The following is a 24,511-nucleotide window of genomic DNA, read 5'->3' on the forward strand; positions in this document are numbered from 1 at the left end:
ACGGCAGTGCATAGTGTTAAATCTTAGCTATATCCGCTCCGTTCACAAGTACCCCCTCACCGGCAAAGGAAGTACAGTTTGGGGTGACCAACCGACGCCATCTTGCCTGACTGCAATGGGAGACTTTTGACTAGTTCTAATTTATCGCAAGAGGGCGTGCTTCAACGGTCCCGGAAGTAAAGAGTTCGTATTTTGTTGTCCTTGATTCGTGCACAAGCAGTGCACCTCATTCAATGAAACCTTGCACCAAATACCTGGATCTTGCTGTGCCGTGTTCGGATGTTGCCACCGCGGAGGGCAGACATTTCCCAAAGACAAAAAAATACGAAACCAGTGGAGACGGTCATCAAAAGGGATAGTTTCAAACCCATACGACCGTGGTGGCCAACGGCTAGCAGTCTTGTGTGCAAGGCGCACTTTTTGGACTCCGATTACGAAGAGAAGTCAGTGCTGGGTAAGTTTAAAACAAAAACTATTCATAATTTCCCCCGATTTTTCAGCAATATTCAATGATGATCATGGCATGGTATGAACAGGACGACAGTGTAGTACTAGTAGCAAAGACGATATTTCTCTAATGTCCGCGTCTGCAATTGTAAAGTTGCACTGTGTTTCTTTGCTGGACATGATGGATATCCATGCATAAATTTGTACTGGCAAAGACAAAGTGGCATAAATGTTGCAAATACTGCCTGGTTGATTTTCCACTAATGGTCGAAATGAATTGTGGGAAGGAAAAAGGAACACTGTCTTTTTGTTCCTGTTTCCTTCCCATGGTGCCTTTTGTCCATTGTGCAAAATCAACCAACCAGGCAGAATTTGCGATAAGTGTTAGGGAATGTTCATATTAAAAACAATAACAAAGAAACACAGAGTCTCATTGCTTGCTCAGATCTCTCTTTTGCAACATCAACAACATCTCATTCAATGGGAGACTTTGAGACGCTTGGTGGTAGCAAACATACAACATGGTCCAACACGACTGGTCCGCTATTGTTAGCATTGTTTTGAGTACCCGTACCTTTACACTGCACATGTAGTACTGTAGCGGTCGGCCCCCCTACTTGGTGTTGTTTTTATTTACTCAGGTTTCTGTATAATTCACTTAATTATCTCTTTATCAGAAATCGCTAGTTTCTTTAGTAAGATATAAATGTTGATTCTTTTGCCCATACAGATAACTTACTTGTACTTACATTGCATTACGAGCCGCGCGCCCAGTGTGTGTATAATTCAGCGATGTACATGTACTTTGTTATTGTTTTGTATAGCCTCGTCCAAACTCTTGCCAAATTAGTTATGTAGAATTCCCCTAAGAGAATGTGTTTTTGGCTGTAAAATAACTGAATTTATTTGATATGTTTCAAACAATTATTTGATATCCTTTAGTAGGGAATTATGGAAATTGTAACTTATGTAAAACTTGGTCGAGTTTTAACGTCTTTTGTACGAGACTTACTGTGCGTAGCGCGGGCCATATAAAAGTTAAAGTGTGTTACTAGGCTGGCCAGTCGCCGTCTAACAAGCCACTGTTTATATACAGGTTAGTGCCTCCGTTATTTATAAATCTAAACTCAGACTCTCTCAAGTGTTGTGAAATTCTCATGATTGTCAAAGATGCATATTTAAGAAACCTCAAGTATAGATCCACACATAATTGCTTATTTTATAATTGGACGGATTTTATTAGTTCTTCTGAATTATTTATGTCACTAAATGATTTTAGTACTCAGTTTACTCCGGCTCGGTTATACGTAATCGACTCCGGTAACACTATCTATTTTAAATAGCTGTATATAATTATTGGCGCATTGCCTTGGAGTTGAATAATAATTGACAAGATGTTATAGAAGGTCTAGTGTGCATTTATTTAAACAGAGAGTTCTAGGAAATATGTAATTTATATTTATTAGTTGTTAAAAGGCAGTCGCCGTCTAACAAGCCACTGTTTATATACAGGTCCTAGGCATAGTGCCGGCCGACGGCGACTCAGTTTACTCCGGCCACATCGGCGGAATACCCAATCCGAGTAGGCTATATGGATTAGGGAAATCTTGGGCCGACTCCGGGTTAGTTTATCGGAGCTGACTCCTGGAAGTTTCAGCGACTTATCTAGTAAATGACTAGTTAATACAGCGGAGCTAGCAGATAGCAGAGCTGACGAGTTATTAAGCAGCCAGGGGCTGACGAGATTAATAAGCTGAGGAGTCCATCCAGCAGCGCGGAGGGCTAATACCAGCGACTTATCCAGTAGATGACCAGATAAGTCAGCGGAGCTAGCAGATAGCAGAGCTGACGAGTTATTAAGCAGCCAGCGAGTTTATCCAGTAGATGACCAGTTAAGTCAGCGGAGCTAGCAGATAGCAGAGCTGACGAGTTATTAAGTAGCCAGGGGCTGACGAGATTAATAAGCTGAGGAGTCCATCCAGCAGCGCGGAGGGCTAATACCAGCGACTTATCCAGTAGATGACCAGATAAGTCAGCGGAGCTAGCAGATAGCAGAGCTGACGAGTTATTAAGCAGCCAGCGAGTTTATCCTGTAGATGACCAGATAATTCAGCGGAGCTAACAGATAGCAGAGCTGACGAGTTATTAAGCAGCCAGCGAGTTTATCCTGTAGATGACCAGTTAATTCAGCGGAGTTAGCAGATAGCAGAGCTGACGAGTTATTAAGCAGCCAGGGGCTGACGAGATTAATAAGCTGAGGAGTCCATCCAGCAGCGCGGAGGGCTAATACCAGCACAGGGTTGAAGCAGTAATGCAACTGACGAAACCTTAATGGGTCTGCAGTATAATTAAGGGGTTTTTAATCTATCAATTCATAGAGAATGATAATTCGAGGCTTCTTTAAAATATTAAGCACTGCGTAATTGCTAAGCAAGCACATTAGAGTTGATATATATTGTACATGCTTTTGAAGGAGTGTTGGTGTTTTATTAAAGAGTTTAGAAGTTAAATTGTCTTCCTCCGTTCCTCTTTTTCTGTGTAAAAACACCCCTCCCCAGTAAGAGCAATTATTACTGCCTGGTTGTACATTTCAACCAAACGAAACTAGCGATTCAACTAAAATGATTTGTAGTGCGTCCAGCTACAGGTGAACAGCTCAACCCATAGTCACCCAGAAGCGGCCGGCACGCGACAGTACGACAATACTCGGAATTGAACTTCTAAGAGGGATTGTACTTTCTGGAAGAAGAAGCGCACATTAACTCAAACATGATAAAAACAATAGTGGACAATTGACATGTACGTGGAACCATTACATGTATGTTTGCTGCCACCAAGCATCTCAAAAGTCTACCATTGAATTTGCACAGATTATTTTTAAAACTTTGCAATGTTATTACACATGTTAAGAGTCCTTAATTAATCAACACAGAATACAATAGGGCCTAATTAAACAGAGATACCTTTACACCCACTTGAAACGCTGAAAACATAAATGTACAGGGATGAGATTACCAAGCCAATTAGAACAAGAGGGCTGAAACTTAGATGAAAGATAAATTGTATTTCAGACAAAAGTCTGTAAAATCTCTTCTATGAATGTTCATGATTAGTTTGAGAGGAAGCTCTTGCCAACCAACCACTTTTGCATTAATGCAACTTATCTAAGTACTTTTATCATGATGTTTCAATTGTTAATTGCAGGTTTCAAAGTGAACAAGAAAAAAACTAAAGAAAACAGCTGTCCCAAGCCAGTTTGCATGGAGTAAAGTAGAACCCTCTTCACCAGCACTGTCAAGAGAAAAACGACTGAAGGAACGGAATGAAAAGAGAAGGCTTGAGAAAGAAGAAGTGAAACAGGATGAATGCAGAAAAGGGGAATCAGCTGAGAATGATGCCGTCGTGCAAGATCTTAATCTTGCCATGCAGGTTGACATCGAGAGTGTTCCAGTCATTCAGGAGGTACACATTCAAACTGATCCCCTGCCCAACTATTCTACGTGCACTTCCGAAACACAGACAGAGTCTAATCGTGGGTTTACGATAGAGGATTTCAAGACTGATTCAGCAGGAGTGCATTATTACACAGGTCTTCAAGATTACCTCACATTTTCTGATGTTTTAGCTTCATTGGGGCCGAGTGCATTTAAGTTGACATACTTACACGGTGTACGACCCAGCATCTGTGTACCAGATCAGTTTTTTCTAACTGTTATAAAATGCAGAAGATACACGCCAAACTTTGAACTAAGTCGTATGTTCAAAATAAGTGAGTCAGAAGTTTACTGTATCTTTGTAACCTGGATGAGATTTATGAGTCTTCAGTGGAGAGAGGTGGATATATGGCCCAGCAGAGACTGTGTTAGTTTTTATGCTCCATCAGATTTTAAGAGGAACTTCCCCACTACACGGACTATCCTTGATGGGTTTGAATTTCCTGTAAAGAAACCCAAAGCTCCCACTGCTCAGCAAGTCACCTTTTCTACATACAAAAATCGCAATACAGCAAAGTCAGTTGTTGGAGTGACCCCAGGGGGTCTTGTCAGTTATATGTCTTGTGCTTATGGAGGTTCAACTAGCGACCGACAAATAGCAGAACGCAGTGGACTGACTAGGAGAACAGATCCAGGAGACGCCATCATGGTAGACAAGGGATTTGATATCCAGGACATTTTTGCACCAGTAGATGTCACCATAAACATCCCAACATTCTTCAGGAAGAAGAATAGAATGTCAGGAAAGAGTGTTTTAAGGGATAGGAAAATTTCCAGTAAGCGAGTCCATGTTGAGAGAATTATTGGTCTTGGCAAAACGTACAAAATTCTCACACAGCCACTCAATCAGACAGAGATGACTCTAGCATCTAACATCGCATTCGTTTGTTTCATGCTGCTTAACTTCAGAAAATGCATCATTCCAAGCAGTGCCTAAGGAGGTTTTCCTCAGTAGATTTTGGTAGTCGTACCACCATGGCATCCGCATTTCTCTAATTGGGCGATTCCATGAAAAAGGGGACATGGTTGTAAAATGGAAATTTACTTATATCTTCAGAACTACAAACATCACAACAACAAGTGTGGTATTAAATTAATGGGGACAACAAGATCTTTCATTTGAGTGGCATGCCAGTGGGATGGAATGTAGTTCAGTGTGATTTTTGTCCAAACAATTGTTTTGGGGCTAAAATGGTGGATTTTTGTGGTCATTTTTGCACCTTGTTTTAACATATGAAACACGCATGTTTAATATTGTGATTTTTTTATTTTAAGTCAGAGAGAAAGCTAGTAGGTGAGTTTTACCAAGACAAATCGCAATTATTCCAACCTAATTTTCCATTGGCAGTGTAGCAAACATTGATGTTTCACAGAGTGTAACGTTTGTCACGGAAATTGTAACGTCCGTCACAGGCTTAAATGGCGGATTTCTTCTAAAACCATGTGATTTTAAAAATTTAATATTTTGTGCAGGCTACCTCAGACCAGCACACACTGATGGAAATACTAGGATTTTTCGCAAGTGTGTAAAATTCACAGGGATTTGAACTGAGTGTCAAGAGTCAAAGGTGCTTGTCTTTTAAATGTAACATCCGTCACAAAAATGTTTTGAAGTTTAATGAAGGTTGACAGAAACTCAATATCTTGCGTTCCATGTAGTTAGTGACTTGTTGTGCTATCATACTGTAACTATTAACTATGGTTAAAAATATGCAAGACAAACTGTTGGCTATTTTCAGTGCGAATGTAACATTCGTCACAATTTGAAAATGAATGTAAATTTTGAAGTGGTTTTTAAATGCTGGCTGGGAACTCATTAATTTTGTCTTGTGCAGATTTAAGCTAGACTTTGCCCAAGTCTTTGTTTTGATGCCTTCAAGTAGAAAAAAGTCAAAATTTTACATTTTTCCCAACAATTGTGTTCATCATATTCACCTTGTGATATGTGATATGTGAAACACCCCTCTAGCCTTATTATTAATGGTATGAGTCTCATGTGTACAATACTAAAATCCTCAAATGTATGGAAATTGGCATGTGTGAAATGAAATGTTGATTCTATGGAATACGGACTCATTGATTGTATTGCGCATGTCTATGTCATGTGACGATGAATACTGCCTTGTATGATTGTTAGAGTTGATAAAACAGGAGTCAAAATTTCTTATAAAATTATGAAGGTGTTTAAAACAAGTTGGTACCTTTATCATCTTTTGACCAATAGAATTGGTAAACTGTCTGAGGTATTTATGACTAGACTTTATACAAATCTGACATGCTGACAAAAAAACAAGGAGTTTCTGACTTTGAAATACATTAAAATTTATTATAATTTACTATGCACACGTTAGAAGAACATAAGTTATTGACATACCTATTTTTTCATTAAATAAAAATACTAACTTTGTATCCCAGAGCATCTAATGTACATACATGTATGTATGTATTGAACTATAATTTATTGTGCACACATGGCAGAAGAAAAAAGTTAGTGACATAGAGATATTTTTTCACCAAATAGAAACACTGTAAGTCTGTATTCCAGAGCATACATATGTATGTATTGCATTATAATTTATTTTGCACAGGTTCGAAGAAAATAAGTTATTGACATACACAATTTTTTATTAAATAAAAACACTAAGTTTGTATCTCAGAGCATCTAATGTACATATGTATACATGTATTGAATTATAGTTTATTGAGCACACGTGGCAGAAGAAAAAAGTTATTGACATACATATTTTTAAATTAAATATAAACACTGTAGGTTTGTATTCCAGAGCATACATATGTATGTATTGCATTATAATTTATTGTGCACAGGTTCGAAGAAAAAAAGGTATTGACATACATAATATTATTTTAAATAAAAACACTAAGTTTGTACCCCAGAGCATCTAATGTACATATGTATGTATTGAATTATAATTTATTGTGCACACATGGCAGGAGAAAAAGTTATCAACATAAGATATAGTTTTTCACCAAATAGAAACACTGTAAGTTTGTACCCAGAGCATCTAATGTACATGTACATGTATTGCAACAGTTTTGTGAGCTAAAACATGTCACTAGTCAAGTTGACATACATTTCGTAAATAATTTTCAATATATTTATCTTCTATTAATTTCTAGTTAATAGGGCCCTTTGCAGACGATTCATGTACATGTATCTACAGGGTTCCTGGCCATGCTGGAAATCAGGGAAAACCTGGAAAATGAGTTTCCCTTTTTCCAGATAGGGAATTTGAGAAAAAATGCCTAAAATCAGGGAAAGGTCAGGGAATTTGATTGGCCCAAAATAGAAAGTGGTCAGTTTGTTATATTATGTCTCATGTCCAAACAGCCAATCCACTGAATGATTGGCTATGGTGGCTTTTTGGTGTGGAAATAGGTCAAAATAAGTATTCTAGAATTGTGAAAATTCATCAGATAAAACACAGGGGAAAATCAGGGAATTTTGTTTTCATGAAATGCTAGGAACCCTGACTTATAACAGGCCATCAAAGGCATTTACATATATAGAATGTTTGATGCCATGCACTTTAGATAAAATATAATACTGTTACATGTACATGACAGTTATATATCAAACACTAAAAAAGGGATGGTCTCAAAAGCTTTCCATTGAATCCAAGTAAAAGAAAAACAGTTCTTGCGTTTGGTCTGGTTAACGAATTTTGTTTGTCATTAGCAGAGAATAAATGAAAGTGTGACAACTACAGTACATGTACATGTATGTCCACTCCATGACTAAAACATTTGAAGCTCAAGAAACCAGGACTTCTTTTCTGTGATGTTTTCTTTTGCCTTTGTCTTGGGAAAAGTCATACTTGTCAGTAACTCTGTACAGAAAAGTTTCAAGCAATGCTGCCTTGAAAAACTGTTCGAAGAAATCCCGGAGTCTGATTTTGAGTTCGTTTATAAACTCATCATCTCGGGGGATGTGCATGATCTTCATATCTTTCGTTGTCCACACAACAAAATCACACCATTTCCTTTTTGTACACAACAAATTCCCCTGTACCTGGTAATAATAGTTGTGACTGTGTTTTAATGCCATTTTTCCAGAGCTGTCCATAAATAAATAGGGCACACTTGTTGGAGTTACTGCACTGTCTTTACATGTGTAAGGACACTTCACTTCAATAATCCTATCATCATCAACAAGGCCATCTGGTGAACATGCCAAATATGGGATTTCCATGCACACATGGATTCCACAACTTTTCACCAAATTACCTGTCTTACTGCTGTAAGCCTCCACAGCTACAGATTCATACTTCAGCCCATGATCTGTGGGTTTACTGGAAAACTCTGAGATAGTTGTCAATGACCTAGCCATTTTTTCAAAGTCTGTTCTAACCCCTGACTTACATATTCGGCCAAAGTTGGAGGCATGAAGTCGTTTTCTTCTTTCTTCCTTCCAAAACTTGTTTGTGCTTTGTCCCCTTGTAGCTTCTTCAACCTGTTCTAGATCGTTCTCTGTGATGTTGGTAACATTAAGACTCTTAAGAAAGTATTCTTCATGAGTTAGTTCCAGGTAATCATGATCATGAGTCACTGCAAAGATATTTGCAGGTGCATATAACTGCCGAATTGGCAGATCTTTTGCTTGTGAATTTATCCACACATTTCTGAAGTGATCATGATACTCTCGTGTATTTCTATATTGAGCAGGTCTTGGGTCAAAATTATTAAGTCGTTGAAGCCCCTCAGATTTACGAAGTTTAATTTGAGACATCTGCAAAGGGGAGCCATCATATTTCTTGCTCTGATGATGGGTTTGCAGGACTTCTGTACAAGTTTGCATTGTCAAAACCCCTTCTTTTTGTTTAGTAAGGGCAAACAGAGCCAGACCGACATGCTTACAGTGAGCATTAGGGCCAATACCAACAGAACACTCACACTGAGTTTCCTGCACTACCCCATACTTGTCTAACTTTACATCTACTTTGTATACCAACTTCTTCTTCATTTCTGCTGCAACTCTAGCTGCTATGTATATATGGTCACCCTCGCTGCTGTGACGCAATGAGAGAAGAAGCCTGTCCCGATACATCGCCTCTGGCTTGCCATCTTCAGACTTCCCAAACTGTTGTATGAAGGCCTTCAGGGTGTCATTTGTTACATGTGGAATCTAAATAAAAGAAGAAAATCCTTAGTAACTTGTGAAAATGTCATCCAAACATATCCAAATTCACTGACACAGTGCTTTTGGGGGTGGGTATAATAATAGCGAGAGTCCTGTAGCCTGTTGAACAGGTACATGTATGCAAGAAAGAAAGAAAAACAAACCCTTGCAAACTCTTTTGAGCTATTCATTTATGTACATAATGATGAATGGGACCAACAATGTCTGAAAGACTCCCAGAAATGTCTCTTGCTAAAATAGTATCTTGGCTGAGTTTGAATTACCTAGACTCAATTGTATGCAAGACTCTGTGGAGACATCAGCAGACCTGAGAAAGTAATTTGATTTCATAGTGGATAGATCACTATGATAATTTCCGAAATTCAAGTGACCTACACACAAGAGCACACATACATGTACATGCACAGCAGGCAAAAACTCTGACACATGGCTACCCAGCACATTTCCTGCTGTGATTTTCATTTTTATCTGTTGATTAAATAAGTCTACTAACCTGGCTGTCTCTATTTACGTCCTTGTATGTTGACAAGTTGGGCATAGAAAAAGTATACACCTCCTCGGACTCCTCCAAATCACATCCTTGGCCGAAATTAAAATTTCTGTCGTAGCACTCAAGTCTGAAAATAAGAACAAATTTAAGAACATTTTAGAGACTCTAAATATTACTAGGCTCTAGCCTATCTAGGTCTGTGTTATAAAAAAACGCAGTGGCTATAGTTACGGTACCCATAACGCAACCCTCAACGGCTATCATTACGGAAGCTGTCTAGTTTCCCAACGTACTGGTATTCAACATCACAATGTTTGCTTTTGGGAACCAGACTATCAACCAAATGGTTCTCGGACTTTATTCCCCTTAAAAAACAAAACCGAAACCACAGAAGTTAGGGAAGAAAATTGAATCTACTTAAATAAAAATCATCATTTGATCAACAACTTACACTTATGAAATCTTTTTGAAAAAAAAAGAGGGAAAAAATTGTCAAAGGCACACCTTGGTCTTCTACCAACCGAGCTATCGACACACTCGAGCAAAATGGGGAGTTGTAGGCTAGGCCTAATTTATACGTTCGCCTTGTTTTTTTACAATGCTGTACCGATAGCATTTTTGAAGGCTGCGTTATGTTTACCGTTTACCGTAACTATAGCCACTAGGCCTACGTATAAAAAAAAATAATGGAATTGATTTTTTAAAAAAATCCAAGAGCGCTTTAACATAAAAATATTGGCAAAGTAAATACATGCATTATAAATTGCAATTGACAGGGGAACATGTAGACCGGCCGTTTATGCCATGGGCGGAGAAAATCGTACCGCTGTACTTCACACAAAGTTGCAGTGCATGGAGCGACCGACCGCCATGTTTACCGGCCACCACGCAAGCCTGAGCCTGCCGCGCCGGCGGTGGCCATTTCGGACAATCACGCTCACAAAATTGACCTTCGACTTTGACGGTCTACTCAGGACCTTCTGATGGGCCATTATTTCTTCAAAATAACTAGGGCCTAATTTTCTTTGTACGTGCGCTCGAAAGACTTTAAATGTCAAAAGAAATGGTAGGCCTAGCTGACAATAACTGTTGACAAAATAGGAAGCGCTATCTGCACTAGTAAGTAGTATAAAGCCAAGGTTAACAAAGGCTAAGCCTGGCCTAACGTTAGTCCTCGACTTACCTCTCGACGAGTTCCTTTTTTCTGCCAGATGTTTTGGCGTTTCGCCTCCTTAGTTCCTCCTTCAAGAGAGCTATTGTCATAGATCCATAGGCACGGGCTGCACCCTGCATATTTATATATTGGTACGAACCTCGTTAATAAGAGGCTAAATAAAATACTCGAGCAAGATTAGCGCAGCTGCGCCAGCGGCTGATTATTGCAATGAAACTGCAACATTTTCTTCCTCGCGCCAAAAATTGCCTGGGACCGCTATGTTTGCTGCCCTCTACGACACTGTCCGTCAAAAGTCTCCCATTCATTTGCTGCAAAGCGCGGCCACTGCGTGTACATAGAACAAACCCAGCCTCGACTCCAGGGGCGCGTGCTCGTTCCTTACACTAACCCCTGGCTGTGATGATGACGTAAATGACGCTGAATGGCTATTCACAGCGTACTGCGCGGGCATTTCGAAGATTGCACACCGGGTGCGCCCAAAATGCGCTCGCGTGCTTAGCTTTGCACGTAACGTCACGTACGAACAAAAAGTATGATTCAAAAGTCGCGATGCCTGTACGATATGGATTATGTCAGCCGCGTTTTTCGCTAAAAAAACCCCTGTATCTGTGGTTGTGAAAGGCACGAAAGGGGTACGTACATGAAATACAACGGTTAACAATTAACACAACGGCCAAACGTTGTGTTTGCAAGGATTGATTCTCCCAAATCACAACTTTTAACAATTTAAAGATGGCGTCGGCACGTAAAACGATAAACTGCAGCCCTAATTATAATATACTGTATTTTGGTATATTTAAATTACACAATTCCAGTGGTATGATCGCGCAAGGCATGATGGGAAACAACATGGCGCTGCAAGATCGTACCCACGGGGCACGAGGTTGGAACAAACCCCTGGTGTACGCGCGTCAAAAACAAGGAACGGTGCGCGTCAATAAGCGAAATGTCCCGTCCATTGGACGTCGTTGCTAGGTAAAAGGGCACGGAGCTCATACTGCCTCAGAATATACTGCTTTTTTGCAGCTTTTTCGAGAACCGCTCTTCCAAACCACTTCAAACTTGACACTGCACATTCTGTTGTCCTGAGCAACCCACCCACCGATTTTCAACTTCATATGGTGTCCGGTTCTTGAGATAATCGACGTACAGACAGACAGACGGACAGACACACACACAAAGATATATTCCTGGAATTTTAGTAAAGACTAGTGCAGTGCCTGTCTAAAATGAGCATGTTCGGGAAGCGCAAATTGCTTAGCCGCTGGTATTGGTTGCATGCTTGCGATTCAATGTTGTCGTTTTCACTGGTTGAACGCACACTAACGTCAAAGTTTGTACTAAGTTTAAAGTTGTTTGGGCGAGTGGTTCTCAAAAAAGCTGCAAAAAATGGCGAAGATATTCACCCGTACTGAACAATGGTATCACATTGCAGCTCCATCGACCGGCTACAGTGGTGAACGTGGTTGCTCAGGCGACTGCAAAATGAAAATGCCTGTGCAGTCACTGCAGTCACGTATGCTGTTTTTTTCCGGAAATCACAACAAAACATTTTTTTGGGTAAGATTCAATTATAACTTGACTGTAACTCCTTGTGGTTTGTGTTTCAGTTTAATTATTTATTGGTATCCATATATATAAATAAAAAAAAAAATGCGGGCCCCTCCCCCTCTCCGAATTGTCCCCCTGGGATGCCCCCCAGTTGCCCTGTCTGCTTCAATGCTCATATCCCTCCCTCCCTTCCCCCTCCTCGTCTGTATCTATTATCATTTCTTCACCATTCTATACACACACACAAAACATTAAATTGTTGGTTTTTGTTTTTCTGTGTGCGGCAGCAACCGTGTATGTTGGCTCAGTTTTTAGTTACAATTCGTCACCGACACCACGTAACACTCTACCGTGTTAAACGAATTTTTTTTCGATTTTCAGTTGTTCGAATTTTTAAACATTATTCATCAAGGCCTACCATTGCACGAAGTTTCAAAGCGTCAAGAACTTTACTTTAATAATTACGCTAAGTATCCAAGGCAACTTTTGCGCAAAAGTGACAATTTTCGTTTTCACGAAGAAACACTCAAGTTCCATTTACCATTGCAATGCAAGGCGCACACTCTGCTCATATTTGAGCAAAAACGTTTTCATGAAGTAACACTCTTCTTGTAATAAGTTGTATGAGCGCGCGCGCGCTGACCTGAAGTTGCACTTTCCTCGTGCTGTATACATTGAAGATTGTTACTTTGTGAAAACGAAAATTTACAGTTTAGCAGCTTTTTCGGTTCCACGAACTAACACTCATAATTTTTCTCTTATTTCTTGTTTATTTTATACACAAACGGGTGAAAAACAGCAGATTTAATAAATTCAATTCATCAAGTGTCCACAACGAGAAACCCAACTAGAAATACTCTGTCATTTTGACGCAAAGTGTTGTTTTAGAAGGCGTTCAACTTTAGACGCCGTTTTCTCCGATTGCTAGTTTTTACCGGTATGTACATGAGTGTTACTTCGTGGTGTCGGTGACGAATTGTTCATTTTTTTTTAAACTTCATAGAGACTTAATGTAAGCATAATAAACCAATGTACATGTATGTTTATTTCTAAGAGCCTTTCCATTTATCCTAATAGTGAAAAAGAAATTTGATATTAATATACGTTTCGTCATTGAAATCATTTTGTTTTACCGTGTTAAGCCATAATATATCAGTAATCACTATTCTTTACAGATAGGCTGATGTTTATTCGTACAAAGTTAATTCGATATTAAGTTTAATCCCATTGCTTAGAAAGCGTTGAAGGTTCATAAAACAAACTTAAGAAAATTAAGTCATACTTATGACTTGTATCTCATAAGTGTGACATATTATTAAGTTATTACTTATATGTTATAATAATAACTTAGTTTTAAGTCATTATTATAATGTATCCTAAGTCATAATTAGGACTTCACACTAAGTTGTAATTAAAAGATATGTCATAACCATGACTTAATAATAAGTCATAATCATGAATTTTTCTTAGTTTGTCTTATGTTTCTTTAACGCTTCCTTACATTGCTGTGTTGACTGCCAGATAAAAAAAAACACACAAACAACTTTGGAAAAGTGGGAACGTATACCTGATCTATGCAAGAAAAGTCCTTCAGGCTAGGGTAGCAATGATAACAAAATTGTACCAATTATACGTTGCAGAGCTGACATACCGACGAATCCATCATTTGGGCGATTTTTAGGGTGTATAAAGGTTGCTCTTTAAAGTATTTATGCCAAAATTCTTAATTCTTGTCTGAATTTTGAGATTTGAAGCCCCCCACCTTGTGGCGAGTCAGTCACAAAAAAATCCATAATTAGTGACATAGTGAAAAAGGCGGAATTTCGCTGTTAATCAGCTTATGAAAGGTGTGCGTCCAAAATACCAACGAATATTATTCGTCAGTTTCTCAGATTGTGCACGCGTGCACAGGCAATCCGACTGACTGACGAATAACATACAACTATTTCGCTGGTAACCACCTTATGTAAGGTGCACATCTTACATAAGCTGGTTACCAGCGAAATATTCTGTGCGTTCAGAGTACTAACGAATGTGTTTCGTCAGTTTGTCTGATCTAGGTCAAACAGGGCTCTGTGCATTACACGGCCACTGACTCATGAGAGAAGTTTGTATATCACCAACTTTGTAAAGAGAATATTAAGTGGTTTTTAAAGCTACAGTCCTTCATTTGCAGCTATCCAAAAAGTAACTGACGTAGGTATCGTTGGAAAAACATATTTTGATGAAAGATAGTAAGGGAACTAAATTCCCTATGAAATTATTATTTCTGGCGAGCTGTCATTTTGAAGAAATCAACAAACAGAAGGCCTTTTTGTAAGTAATTCGGGTTTTTTTCCCCGGCGAGAATTAGAAACACGCGCAAGCACGACACATACGACACACATTCGCGCGCGGCTGCTGCGTGGCCACTTATCAAAATTGAAAATCCCAAGATTCATCCAGTAAAAATCCAAGAAATTCCAAGGTAATGGAAAACAGTGTACAAAATTCAAAATGTATTTCAACAGAGCAAGCAATAGCCTAAAATTATATAGAAATTTGATATTTTTACCACCAAAAATTCGAAGTTCTTGGGTGAAATCCCAAGGAGTGGCAAAAAAAAATTATTATTACAAAAAAAAAAAAAAATACTGTGCCCGTAATGACGTTTACAAAGGAAATGCAGTCATGGCATGCATGCATCGTAGCGCAGAATCCGCAGATTCCAACGCCAGATTGTTTGCGGTTTACATTATTATGCCAACATTATAAATGTTACTCGCGAATTACAAAAAAAAAAATTAAATCTGGAGATATGGTGACATCTTTATAAAAATTCCCAAGTTCCCAAGGTTTTGTCCAAATCTCAAGGAGTGGTGGCCACGTCGTCGGATCGCGCGACATCGACATCGCGCAGCTGCAAGCTGAATTTAGACCCAATTGAAAACACAATTCAGCCACTTTTGATTTGAAATCGAAATCCTAGAATGTTGTTTTTCTCGGAATATACCGCTTGAAGCTGAGCTGAAACTTCATTAGGTTAGTTGTTCAGCACCCTTCTTTAGATTATGAGAACGTTTGCTTTCAACGAATAAAATGCACAACTTACAAATGTCGGACTATATCTTTGAATTGCTAAATGGTATGAATATCATCGCTCTGCAAAACCTGGATACTTCCAATTGGAAAAGTCGAGCTTTTGCCTTGCGATAATTAATACTCCACCCATACACCCTTCTTTAGATTATGAGAACGTTTGCTTCAAACGAATAAAATGAACACATTACAAATGATGGACTATATCTTTGATTTTCAAAATGGTAGGAATATCATCACTCGGCAATATCTGGATATTTCCAGTTCGAAAAGTCCAGCTTTTGCCTTGCAATAATTAATATTCCACAAATATTACTCTGATAGTTTTTGTCTACTATTTTCCTCTTCCTCCCTTCCCCGTCCTCGTCTGCTTCTATTTTGATTTGACACTCATCCCCTCATCCTCTTTCTCTTCCTCTTTAACTTCCTCCCCTTCCTCTTCCGCTTTCTCTGTCTGATTTGGCTCAATTGAAGTGTCTTCTAGCAGTTCTGTGTTTATGGAAATAGACAATAAAAAAATAGCTATTCATAAGAGTAGCAAAGGTAATTTTCGAGGCGCCTCATGTGTCGCTTCTTTTGTTTTTGCTAACCTCAATTTGTGCGATACTTTTTTCCGGAACTATCACAGCTCTCACAAAATGCAGTAATGTTGACAACAGGGCAACGCAAACAATCACACCTACACTCTTTGTAATTTAATGCATAAACGAGATTGATAGTTTTTTTTTTAATACCCAGCCTTCCGTCAATTTTGAAAGAAAGGAGGTAATTTACCAAAACATGCCATGAACATTCACATTTAATAATCTGTGAAAACTTACTTAGTTGAAAATGACGGCGTGATTATTGTTGCATCAATTTGTATTCATCATGCGAATTTAGTTGGCTCAAAGATAACACCCTGCAACGCACAAAAGACCTTGATTTACCAATGATTTGACTGACCTGCTAATTCTGCTGGGTTGTAGCCGGCTGCCATGATTAGGTCAATATCCTTTTCTTGTGCTATTAGGAAAGTTTCAGAGTGTGATGTTATTGAACAGATCATGATGAGCATTATTATGGCGTAAATCGAAGACTTTCAATTGTTTCTCTTCCCCTTTCCTATTACTTTACTCTAACATTTTTGCAACAGCTATCATTTCTCTCTTTTCTTTTAGATAAAGACTGAAATGATTGCGATCGTATAACATCATCGGATAGGTATATGTGATATAAAGCAAACAATAATTATACTAAACAACATCAGTTTTAAATGAGTTCAATTAAAATTCTAACCTCTATTATTGATGCCACGAAATAATGAGCACCGGCCCCTGGCACTGGCAACAGCCCCTGGGGAAGATCAGTTAGGGGTGGTGGCAGGATGGAGAACATCATATGGCATGGCCCTCTCTACAACAATGAAATATATTGAACGCACGCGATTATCTTTTTTTTTCATTTTGCTGTAAAAATATCACCTTTTGCTCATCACCATATTAGCGTTTATGAGCGTAAGGAAAATATTGTAATGATACAGTATGTCTTTAATACGACAGGGAAATTCAAAATCAACCAAACACCCAATCGGTAGCAGAAAAATACATGAAATAAATACAACTTAACCCGGAACTAACCTGGGGTGCGCCGGAGGTCAGCTGACATTTTGTTGAGGCCTTTGGGGAGCCCTCCCTTAACATCGTTAGTCTGCGCCGAGACTCGAGGCGGAGCGTTGGGTCTGCGCTTTCCATATGGAGCAGCGCAAACCCAACGGCTTCGCTGATGGTCTCACTGACCTCAGTCATCTATTTAAGAAGAGATGGACATAATTATTTTCCTGTTAACACATAAACAATTCGCATGAAAGAGCTCTTGAATGATTATAGTACACTCTTAAACCGCAGGTAAAAATTTTGTCGGTTAAAAAAAAGTGTTTAAAATTTTATTCACGTTGTGTAAAATAGTCCAATGTTGCCTTGAGTATTTTGTTTTTGTTTTTTTGGTTAGTTTCTATCTCGGGCGAACTGTCCGTGTGTGCTTGTTTGTGTTTCTGTTTTGTGTTTGTCCGTCCAAGGCATCTCGCCTCAAGCCTAGGCTTCAAGGAGATGCCTCCGCACATATCTATATTTTCGCTCTTTTTACCTTTTTGATAAACTCTATTTATTGATTTATGAACTTAGTGGTGCTTTCTAAGCTTTTATTTTTCATTTTGGTGTGGAAATAAATGTGAATTTCGAATTGAATTTTCAGTAGTTCAAGCAGTTGTTGCGGGAACGACAATTGGATCTGGGGGAGGCACCAACCAGGGGATAGGAAATAAAAGAGGATAGGACCTCAATTAGGTGAGGGGAGGTGCAATCGCAAAGTCGTTTAAGTAGTGGTCAGGCGGCGCGGGGTGCCAATAGTTGCCACGATAATTATTTATTATAACAAATTACAAAGTACAATCTGCGGAAACGTTCCTTTTTAGGAAAATATATCCTAATTTATAGGCCGATTGGAAGGACAAAAGTGAATAAACAATTGGATACAAGATGTGAATCAACAAGGAATAAATTCATTCCGGTCCGCAACAATTAATAAAAGGGAAACAATAACAATGAACAAAATGCAGTTAACTTTCTTTTGATCGCTCAGTTTCTGAGTTAATTAACTCAGGTTATATACCAGAGAAATAAGATTACTAGTAAAATACTAGCGCTCTCCCTCCGGAGGTGCAAGTGAATTGACCAATTGGACCTCCAGGAGGTGTCCGATTAGGCCTATCTGCAATTTAAATCAGTCACAAAGCAGGACAAATTATTGCCTAGAATCCTTCTTTCACTGACAGGTAAAAACAAAGTTCGTTTCTAGAAATAAATGTTCTTACTGGTTTAGATGAATTCCTTGTGGTAGACTAAGAAGTGGTAGACTAAAATTATTACACTGGTACTAGACCGTATGGGCTGACAATAGAAAATTCGATGTGGCACTGTCGGCAGCAACCTGGCAAGTGACCCTAAACTATAGACTGTTGGTACTTAGCAACCAAATATAACTTCGCGCCACAGCGCAGCTATAAAAAATCGCCCAAACATGCGCCATGTACACATAAGGAAATACGGACGCGCCGAAACTCCAGATAAGCGGCGCCCAATAATACACGCGCCCAATAGCGCACAATTCCGCGCTGCATGCACCAGTGAAATGGCAATGCGCCCAAAGGCCAACAAGGCGCTTCACGCGCTTGCTTTTACGCGCGGCACTTAAGTGCGAAAATCTTCAACGTGAGTAAACTAATTTTCATAAACAGTAATTAGGTTATGGATAAAAACGGGAAGCAAATGGTCTTGATATGAATGTCAATTCATGTTTATGAACACGTTTTGCCATATTGTTCGCCATACTTCCAAAATACATGTTCCCAAGCACTATCATGACTATCTGAAACTAACAATGGGATAGCATGAATCTAAACACCTGTATCTGAATCCAAATTCCTGTATAGGGCCTATATCAATTTTTTTTCCGCTTGTACATGTACTTCCTAAGTGAACCTGTTGATTTCCCTGAAGTGTTTACCATTCTTTTTATGAGAGTGTATTCTTTAATTGCAATGCGTGGGCAAATTATGTCCCCTGTATCCTACCAAATTGAAAACTGCAGCATTATGTGCGGAATATAGGCCTAAGTTACCCGAACGACACTTTTCATATTGCAATGTCAATGAAAAACGGCAGCCTATGAACGGACTTTAATTGGGAACAGTTTTGTTTATATTCTTTCTAAATAATTGCTTTCAATTTACTTCCAAAATCAGTGTTTAAATGAAATACATTTGAATCGCACAAAATATAGGCCAATATTTTTTTTCATGCTTTATATCTTTACCAATGTAAATCTTTGCTTAAAATAAACATGGCATTGCTAAAGATTAAAAAAATCAGTAACTTACCTTCATTGATGCAAGCTCAAACTGCTTATGGTATGATAGGACTGCTTGGAATGATATGAAAACAAGAATATAAACCAAGAACACAATAACAAAATGCGCATCACATTACAACAAGTACATGTACGCACGGGCGAGGTGACAAACTTAAATGAGCTCTGATATCATCATTTCATGTACTTACAGCCAATAACAGCGCTCACTGATTTGGGAAGTAATGAATACACCTTCAGAGAATACGCGGTGACCAGGGGTGCGTTTTGGCGGTCATAACCAAGAATTGGTTCGGTGGTTTCTTGTCGGTGAATTTCTTCGGCAATTTTAATTGGGTTACACATGATCATGTAGTACTCAAATCCCCAAAACAATTTACCAAAGAGAAACCACCGAACCAATTCTTGGCTATGACCGCCAAACGCACCCCTGATTTAGCCGCGTGCAAACGTTAAACACAGTAAACAAATGATCATTAGCCAATCAGCATGCAGTACCGCGCGCGCATGAAGAACAAGCTGCACGCGCGCGGTGAGTTGCACACGCGCGCGCATCCAGCGCACACACAAGCCAAGATTGGGTTATCAGCCGGTTATCACGTATCGCATTCCGCGCAATTTAGTTTGCGCACGCGCAAAATGGCGGCTGTACGCGCGCGTACACACGTGCCTCATTATCGGATTATGAATATTCATTTATCAAAATGCGAAGTTACTCACCAATTAAACTACCCCATATCAGTGACGACATCGCCCCTGGCGGTTTCTATGCATCCCAGTTGGTAAGGAGGCTTCATCAACATGATAAATATTTTTTTAATTATGAAAATATCAGCTTGCAAAATCGTTTTATGAAAGTTTGAATTTTAGTATGATTTTGCACGAAAATCGAACTTTTTTTCTGATATCTCATCAAATTTGGGTATTTTTTAAAAACCGGATTTTTTAGGGAATTCTCACTTCTTTAATGTAGTGAACGAGGGTGTATACTTCATTGTTTTCCTTACGGGAAAGCAGCTAATATTTTTTTTAATCGTCAAAATTCGTCCTTGAATATCGCATTTTCGGCGACATTTTGACTCAAAAACGCATGTGACTCGCGGTGAACATCAGGAAATGTACACTGGGAAGTGGCTGAATGAGTACGAAATGCTGAATCTTTCAGGAAATAGAGGATTTTGTGCTTCTATTATGTCTTGTGGGAGTCAAGAAACCTCGGATCTGCCATTATAAACCACGTACAACGACATGTCATGGCTTGCTTGCAAACCGATACTCGTGGGAAGAAATTTGACACCGCACGGACCACGCGGTGAAGTCGCCAGGCATCACGGGCACCGTGCAGTCTGCAACAGCGTGCCGGGAGTTGGAGCTCGCGCCCCCACAACACACATCGCTTTTGACTGGTGGTTATACCGTCGCTTTGGAGTCGAGTTTTGAGAGCTATACGGGTAAAAGGGGATTTGGTTCTGTTCAGTAATATACGAAAACTGATTCAATTGCAAGTTGCCTTTGGAAATTGGAGACTAAGAAGTAGAAGTTAACATACAATTCATGCAACACTACTGTTTTTTTTCTTTTTTATAAATTTAAAGGCCAGAAAAAAGGGGGGGGGGGGGCTCAATGAATTAAATTTTTGTTGTAGAAGTCGTGTCTTGGCCTACAATGGGCATACAAGATTTTTACCCACAACTTTACAGACAAAATATACAAATTAATTCGTGTTTTAGACCAAGTCGTTTTTCACTGGGGAAAAAAAGAAGAATAATATTGATTTTTTTAAAGGTTATAAAGAATGGAAAGAGACCAAAGCAAATAATTGTAAGTGGTCATAGTACATGAGGCCCAAAAAATATAGGCTAGGGTTCTTTCTCCATGCCAAACTCAAATCTCTATAATTGTTTCTGATATTTATGTAATATGTTGCATTTTGAAATATTTTAACATTTGCTTATTTTTCCTTATATGTGTACGGTTTTTTTTAGCTGTATGGAGATGCTTTGAGTGTCGTCCGGGGACTGTCGTTCCTTCTGATGATGATCATGCAGACTTCTACAAGGAATCTACAATGCCTGAATCTACAAGATGACATGATGAAGGACACTATGAAGAAAAGAACTATGACCAGCCTTTAACAAAATTAATTCAAGAATAACCCTTTTATATAATTGAAATATATTTTTAACTTGTTCCTATTGTAATCATAATAAAGACCTTTATAAAATAAAATGTAAATTTTAACAAACATCTTGGGTCAAGCCTCTTCAAACGCTGGCATTGGAGTTAATTTAAAGATTGTAGTAAGAGTTTAATATTAAATTCCAGTGATTTACTAATAAACAATTGATTTGTTAATTATTTGCGAATTCTGAGGGTAGGAGATTCATGAACTATGCCCAAAAAGGCAAAATACTCAAACAGGAGAGAGTTTGAAACTAAAAATTGCAATGGTGGACAAGGTTTGGCTTAATGTAAAGAAGGGGAAAATGGCAAATTTTACTTTAAAAATGGTAGCAATTAAAATAAAAAGCTTATAATCTAATAATTACTATTTGTACTTCTCAATTGGAATGGATTATCTTGTGATTTAAAATACCCCCAGCTGCAATAAACAAGATTCTCACGGAACTGGTTAAGCACTCGTCAATCTGCCTATACTTTTGCACGCAGGTAAGTTCCCTATACAATTACACGTAAACATGACATGGAGATGAACCTATCTTTCATTGCAAAAAATATTAGCTCGGTTCTCGCAAAATTGGAAGATTACAATAATTCATGGAGTATTATACTAGCCAAGGGAAAATCGCCAAAAAAATCCGGTTTTTGAGAGAGAAAGCAGAATTCTGGGGCTCGTTTTTGCGCGCGTAAAGTTCATGCGCGTTTTTGCATAGAGACGTCACAAACGCGTGCGTAATGCGTCTTCTCGCGTGGTTTCGGATTACAATTATAATAATTTATGTGCGCATGCTCAGACTAAGTTTCCGCGGGTGTCATATTTCATTAACGTACGTGTTATACAGTTGATCAACTTCAGATTGATTAATGGTTTTATGAATATTGAAAAGTACGTACATATGTTTGTGTGAATTATATTCAAATCTGGTTTGAATATTCACTAGAGTTGACAGCAACTAGCTGTGCAGTTACTTTGTGAATAAAGTTCGCGAGTGACAGGCAAATATACTGCCCCGTATTCCATCTGGCCGAGCGAATCGGCAACCTAAAACGCATGTATTGTTAATGGATGTCTGACATAGTCAGTGTGCCCGAAGTGCAATTGCTGTCGTTTTGAATTCGAAAAGTACGTACATAAAATATTTTCACAAGCAGAAATATATGGTTTCTACAGCCACTTTCATCTCCTCTACAGCCAGCCTCCTCTCTTCCAGTTGCAGTTGCTTTTACTTCAATCTTTCTTCCGCCTGCTGTTTCTTCTTAAGAATCTCTATAATTGAAAGCTGTTTGCTACTAATTGAGATCCTTTGTTCTGAAATGTAATATGAAAACACGCAACAATGTCATTTCTTCTTGATTTGATGGGATATTGTTTCACTCCAAGACACTGTGCTGTTTAAAAAATACCATGTCTGAGTATCTTCCATGTTTGCTCTTATTTCCACTGGACATATTGCTCTCTGCAAAACTGACAACACAGTCTTAAGATCCCTCGTGTTGCTAGTTCATACTAGTCCATGCACCTTCATCAAATATATTAAGCGGCCACTACATATTTTCCTAATAAAGTTGATGTTCATATGGTGGGTTGTGATTGAGGTTAATTGACAACAATTTGAGACCAAGTGTAGCCTACATAAGCCACTAACATTATTTTTGTCCATGCTTTATGTCAAAGATGCATATGAAGTGAAATGTGCCTTCATTGAGATTTGTATTCATATTTACTTAAGTCACTATTTTACACATCTGTGACATTTAACCCTGCTATAATTATCTTAGTAACGATACAAATGTATTGGTCAGTGGTCAGGAGCTAATAATAGTGTTTGACATTTTGTTAAAAAGCTATCAGGTATTCTTCGGCAACAAACCTAAATTAAGGAAATGTTATCAACCTGAGGCCTTCGAGTGTACAAAAACTTACTCTTAATTCCCTCGCTGGTCGTCCCTTCTTGATCGCCAGTGGCTGTTTCAAATAAAGAAAATAGAATTCAAAGATTACAGTATTGCCGCAAAACTTTACAGAATACAAATTGTCTTGCGAAGAAGAAATATAGAATATTATAAGTGGAACCTTAATCTTGGTCTGAACTCCTTATTAAAAAAATTATTTGAATATACACACAAAATGATCTCACCAAAACCTCTTACATGCAGCATTAGGGTTTGGTAGTGGTGGGGTGGTCAGCTATTGATGACCTTGCATTTGGTGGCTCAAACAACACAACTGACAACCTCTTTTTGGGGGAACTCAAAAATGACAAAAGCTGCCAACTCTTGGAGGGAACTCAAAAATAACAAAGCTGACGACTTTTTGGAAGAAACTCAAAAATAACAAAAACTAACAACCTCTTTCGGATGGAACTCAAAAATGACACAACTGACAACCTCTTGGAGGGAACTCAAAAATAACAAAACTGACAACCTCTTCGAGGGAACTCAAAAATAACAAAACTGACAACCTCTTGGAGGGAACTCAAAAATAACAAAACTGACAACCTCTTCGAGGGAACTCAAACCCCTGAGCCACTGACTGCCTCGGGTGCACCACTGATTTCACTACACAAAGATCTTACCATTGAGCCCCCTCATGGCAGCCAACCTGATGTCAGTGCCTCCTGGCGTGGTCAGCAGCTTTCTCTTTTCCACCTTCTTCATCTTGTCCTTCTTTTTATCTTCTCCAGTCTCTTTCAGACTTTTGATCTCTTGCAGCAGTTCTTTCTTCTATCCATATTGTTCTTCAGTGCCTGATCTGAAATTAGTTAAGTTTATAACTACTGCCTGGGTAAGTTACTTTTTATTGAATTTGAAATCTTAACTGTATTTATTATTAATTAAAAAAAAAATAAACTGGACAGTTCAAAAACTTTTTGACACCATTTATTTTGTTTTGTGTGTGGGTATCCTTTCAGTTATTCAGCGAACCAAAGCATTAAAGTATTTCAGTTCAACTACAAAATTCTTTCAAAAATGCCTACAGCCAATAGAATTATTTAACATATCTAAAAGGTCATTTACTCTGATTTGAA

At 38.6% G+C, this 24,511-nt stretch overlaps 2 protein-coding genes and 1 long non-coding RNA gene across 3 annotated transcripts; 2 read left to right on the plus strand and 1 right to left on the minus strand.

The window, feature by feature from the left end:
- The first annotated feature begins 353 nt into the window (after positions 1-353).
- Positions 354-5,581, plus strand: LOC119734054. Its single transcript, XM_038207426.1, has 2 exons — positions 354-454; positions 3,652-5,581. Exon 2 carries the CDS (start codon positions 3,871-3,873, stop codon positions 4,876-4,878), a length of 1,008 nt encoding a protein of 335 aa, XP_038063354.1. The 5' UTR covers positions 354-454; positions 3,652-3,870; the 3' UTR covers positions 4,879-5,581.
- A 2,132-nt stretch (positions 5,582-7,713) lies between these two features.
- LOC119733878 lies at positions 7,714-10,882 on the minus strand. The gene is made up of 4 exons (XM_038207242.1): positions 10,773-10,882; positions 9,593-9,716; positions 8,879-9,084; positions 7,714-8,611 (listed from the first exon to the last, which is right to left on the minus strand). The coding sequence occupies exons 1-4, from the start codon at positions 10,880-10,882 to the stop codon at positions 7,714-7,716; spliced, it is 1,338 nt and encodes a 445-aa protein (XP_038063170.1).
- A 9,200-nt stretch (positions 10,883-20,082) lies between these two features.
- On the plus strand, positions 20,083-21,885 carry LOC119733621. The gene is made up of 2 exons (XR_005271948.1): positions 20,083-20,752; positions 21,287-21,885. It is a non-coding gene; the product is annotated as an uncharacterized LOC119733621 (long non-coding RNA).
- The last annotated feature ends 2,626 nt before the right edge of the window (positions 21,886-24,511 follow it).

The sequence above is a fragment of the Patiria miniata genome, unplaced genomic scaffold (assembly GCF_015706575.1).
Source record: "Patiria miniata isolate m_02_andy unplaced genomic scaffold, ASM1570657v1 HiC_scaffold_26, whole genome shotgun sequence".
NCBI lineage: Eukaryota > Metazoa > Echinodermata > Asteroidea > Valvatida > Asterinidae > Patiria > Patiria miniata.

Excerpts from the sequence above, each read along its gene's own strand:
- LOC119734054 (XM_038207426.1), top strand. The coding sequence starts at position 3,871 with ATGCAGGTTGACATCGAGAGTGTTCCAGTCATTCAGGAGGTACACATT.
- LOC119733878 (XM_038207242.1), bottom strand. The coding sequence starts at position 10,882 with ATGCAGGGTGCAGCCCGTGCCTATGGATCTATGACAATAGCTCTCTTG. Across the intron at positions 9,085-9,592 it reads ACGTAAATAGAGACAGCCAG|ATTCCACATGTAACAAATGA; the intron begins GTTAGTAGACTT and ends TCTTTTATTTAG. Across the intron at positions 8,612-8,878 it reads GTAGATGTAAAGTTAGACAA|AAATACACGAGAGTATCATG; the intron begins GTATGGGGTAGT and ends TGCTCAATATAG.